The sequence below is a fragment of the Oncorhynchus tshawytscha genome, linkage group LG08, assembly GCF_018296145.1.
Source record: "Oncorhynchus tshawytscha isolate Ot180627B linkage group LG08, Otsh_v2.0, whole genome shotgun sequence".
Lineage (NCBI taxonomy): Eukaryota > Metazoa > Chordata > Actinopteri > Salmoniformes > Salmonidae > Oncorhynchus > Oncorhynchus tshawytscha.
In genome coordinates this window covers 77,872,971-77,877,140 of record NC_056436.1, presented here as the reverse complement: position 1 = coordinate 77,877,140, position 4,170 = coordinate 77,872,971, and the positions used below count along the sequence as shown (strand labels likewise).

The window sequence follows — 4,170 nt, the reverse complement described above, 5'->3', positions numbered from 1 at the left end:
TGTGCTCCTTCAACCGTCGTGTCTCTCCGTCTACCGTCGTTCGTTAACTGATGGTCTGAAGTCAAGACTTAGGTCGGAGGTCGCCTGTCATTATCCCATTGATTTGTTACCTTCCTTCTTTGACATGGATCTAATTGGTAACGGTTATTTGCCTAGGTTATTTGCCACAGCTTTACAGAAAGTGAACAGAACTCAATCCCCAACAAACAAGTTCTTATTCAAATAGATGAATAATGTTTTCCCAAAGGAATGTGCTTTTGGAGAAGTGATGCTGCCCTTGGATATCTCATGATTGCCTTGTTCTGAGTAGATTGGTGAGTAACTGCTTATATGGAGCTGGCTGGATGTTATATATGTGATCTAGTTCTAACCCACACTCATTTTACAAAGCATCCTAGGTGTGCAAAAACATACACTGGGAAACTAGAATATAATTGAATTAAATAGGAAAGTATTCTATATACTAGAATACAATACAATACAATACAATATAATTGAATAGAAGAGAATATGACTTCATTGTCTAGCCAGAGATTTTTGTACAACAAATCTGATGCTACCGGACCTGCCAGTACATTCTAATGTTAAAGCATGCGAAAACAACACAGAAGCTAATTCTCTCTATCGGACCCATGGAAAGGTGTTTCAAAGAGGCAGAGTAAGTAACACAACATGATTGTTTTTCAAAATAATGTAACTATTAAACAGACACTATTAAGGAAAATAAACAACCTAGTTGTGTTTTGAGAACCACTATTGTGTAGTTTACACTGTTCATGATTTAACTCTGATGAGGCTTCGTTGTCAGTCCTCTGAGACCAGTGTTGATGGTAGGGAGAGTCACCTCGGTCAGCCTGAGACCAGTGTTGATGGTAGGGAGAGTCACCTCGGTCAGCCTGAGACCAGTGGTGATGGTAGGGAGAGTCACCTCGGTCAGCCTGAGACCAGTGTTGATGGTAGGGAGAGTCACCTCGGTCAGCCTGAGACCAGTGTTGATGGTAGGGAGAGAGACCTCGGTCAGCCTGAGACCAGTGGTGATGGTAGGGAGAGAGACCTCGGTCAGCCTGAGACCAGTGGTGATGGTAGGGAGAGTCACCTCGGTCAGCCTGAGACCAGTGTTGATGGTAGGGAGAGTCACCTCGGTCAGCCTGAGACCAATGTTGATGGTAGGGAGAGTCACCTCGGTCAGCCTGAGACCAGTGTTGATGGTAGGGAGAGAGACCTCGGTCAGCCTGAGACCAGTGTTGATGGTAGGGAGAGAGACCTCGGTCAGCCTGAGACCAGTGGTGATGGTAGGGAGAGTCACCTCGGTCAGCCTGAGACCAGTGTTGATGGTAGGGAGAGTCACCTCGGTCAGCCTGAGACCAGTGTTGATGGTAGGGAGAGTCACCTCGGTCAGACTGAGACCAGTGTTGATGGTAGGGAGAGTCACCTCGGTCAGCCTGAGACCAGTGGTGATGGTAGGGAGAGTCACCTCGGTCAGACTGAGACCAGTGTTGATGGTAGGGAGAGTCACCTCGGTCAGCCTGAGACCAGTGTTGATGGTAGGGAGAGTCACCTCGGTCAGCCTGAGACCAGTGTTGATGGTAGGGAGAGTCACCTCGGTCAGCCTGAGACCAGTGTTGATGGTAGGAGAGAGACCTCGGTCAGCCTGAGACCAGTGTTGATGGTAGGGAGAGAGACCTCGGTCAGCCTGAGACCAGTGGTGATGGTAGGGAGAGTCACCTCGGTCAGCCTGAGACCAGTGGTGATGGTAGGGAGAGTCACCTCGGTCAGCCTGAGACCAGTGGTGATGGTAGGGAGAGTCACCTTGGTCAGCCTGAGACCAGTGGTGATGGTAGGGAGAGTCACCTCGGTCAGCCTGAGACCAGTGTTGATGGTAGGGAGAGTCACCTCGGTCAACCTGAGACCAGTGTTGATGGTAGGGAGAGTCACCTCGGTCAGCCTGAGACCAGTGTTGATGGTAGGGAGAGTCACCTCGGTCAGCCTGAGACCAGTGGTGATGGTAGGGAGAGAGACCTCGGTCAGCCTGAGACCAGTGGTGATGGTAGGGAGAGTCACCTCGGTCAGCCTGAGACCAGTGTTGATGGTAGGGAGAGTCACCTCGGTCAACCTGAGACCAGTGGTGATGGTAGGGAGAGAGACCTCGGTCAGCCTGAGACCAGTGGTGATGGTAGGGAGAGTCACCTCGGTCAGCCTGAGACCAGTGGTGATGGTAGGGTCAGAGAGACCTCGGTCAGCCTGAGACCAGTGGTGATGGTAGGGAGATGGTCACCTCGGTCAACCTGAGACCAGTGGTGATGGTAGGGAGAGAGACCTCGGTCAGCCTGAGACCAGTGTTGATGGTAGGGAGAGTCACCTCGGTCAACCTGAGACCAGTGGTGATGGTAGGGGAGAGACCTCGGTCAGCCTGAGACCAGTGGTGATGGTAGGGAGAGTCACCTTGGTCAGCCTGAGACCAGTGGTGATGGTAGGGAGAGTCACCTCGGTCAGCCTGAGACCAGTGTTGATGGTAGGGAGAGTCACCTCGGTCAACCTGAGACCAGTGGTGATGGTAGGGAGAGAGACCTCGGTCAGCCTGAGACCAGTGGTGATGGTAGGGAGAGTCACCTTGGTCAGCCTGAGAACCGTCTGTCTACCTGTCTTTCTGTCTGTCCACAGGACACATTGATATAGCAGACAGAAGGACTCCTCTCACCCTGTACCGAGATCTAAAACCTCTACTATCCCTGTGGGAATATGTACAACCATCCACCTCTCCAGGACAAAGGGTTTCAGAACTAATACAGAGACTGGAACAATGCCAACCCCAGAGAGAGGCTGTCTGGAATGTCTTTTACCTTGTTGTTATTTGTTATCAAGGGACACAAACAAACAAGAAGATGTTATCAGAGATGTTTGGATGAAAAGGAGAAACCCAGAGGACTTTCCTTCTGACGCGGCTCTTCTCTACACTATGATCTGATTGACCCCCTCTCCACCAGTCCCCCCGCCCCTCCCCCACCACACACACACACACATCTTCCCTCTCCTGTGTGGGATCTCCACCGAAGATGGATCTGACGAATGACACTACGGTCATCACAGACAGCGACAGGGGCGTCTTATTGGATGACTCCTCAACCCGCGTCCTGACTGGCTGTTTCCTCTTGCTGCTCATCCTCTCCACGTTGCTCGGCAACATCCTTGTGTGTGCCGCCGTCACCAAGTGCCGTCACCTGCGTTCCAAAGTCACCAACTTCTTTGTGATCTCGTTGGCCGTCTCCGACCTCCTGGTCGCTGTCCTGGTGATGCCGTGGAAGGCCGTGACGGAGGTCGCAGGGTTCTGGCCGTTTGGCTCGTTCTGCGACACTTGGGTGGTGTTCGACATCATGTGCTCCACGGCGTCCATCTTGAACCTGTGTGTGATCAGTGTGGACCGTTACTGGGCAATCTCCAGCCCGTTCTGCTATGAGAGGAAGATGACTCCTAAAGTGGCGTTTGTAATGATCAGCGTGGCCTGGACGCTCTCCGTCCTCATCTCCTTCATCCCCGTCCAGCTCAGCTGGCACAAAGCTCAGACCTTTACTTCTACCTCCATCACTACCTCCACAACCCCACCCTACAGCCTCCAGCCTGCCCCAGACTCCTCTAACCCTGTTGGGGATAACAACACACATCAGGCCCCCCGGGACTGGGACAACTGTCACTTCAGTTTGAACCGGACCTACGCCATCTCTACCTCTCTGATCAGCTTCTATATCCCAGTGATCATCATGGTGGCCACCTACACCCAAATCTACCGCATCACTCACCGTCAGATCAGATGCATCGCCACCCTAGAAAGGGCCGCAGAGAGCGCCAAGAACCGACAGAACAGTATGGGTGGAGGTGGCGGAGGATCCAGCATCTCCGAATCAGAGAGCTCGTTCAAGATGACGTTCAAACGAGAGACAAAGGTCCTGAAGACGCTGACTCTGATCGTGGGCGTGTTCGTGTGCTGCTGGCTGCCCTTCTTCATCCTGAACTGCATGGTGCCGTTCTGTGAGTCGTCCCCCAGCGGTGCCGCGGCCTCCTTCACCTGTATCAGCCCCACGATGTTTGATGTGTTTGTGTGGTTGGGCTGGGCCAACTCTTCCATCAACCCCATCATATACGCCTTCAACCCAGACTTCCGTAAGGCCTTCTCTA

The 4,170-nt window shown here is 52.3% G+C and overlaps 1 protein-coding gene across 1 annotated transcript in view; it reads left to right on the top strand.

Annotated features, from left to right (window-relative positions):
* The first annotated feature begins 2,437 nt into the window (after window positions 1–2,437).
* The window catches only part of LOC112257061 (D(1) dopamine receptor-like), a 2,355-nt gene continuing 622 nt past the window's right edge, over window positions 2,438–4,170 (top strand). The window contains exon 1 of the mRNA XM_024430641.2: window positions 2,438–4,170. This exon is cut by the window's right edge and continues 622 nt beyond it. Within this exon, the coding sequence (XP_024286409.1) occupies window positions 3,054–4,170 (1,117 nt within the window). The 5' untranslated portion in view covers window positions 2,438–3,053.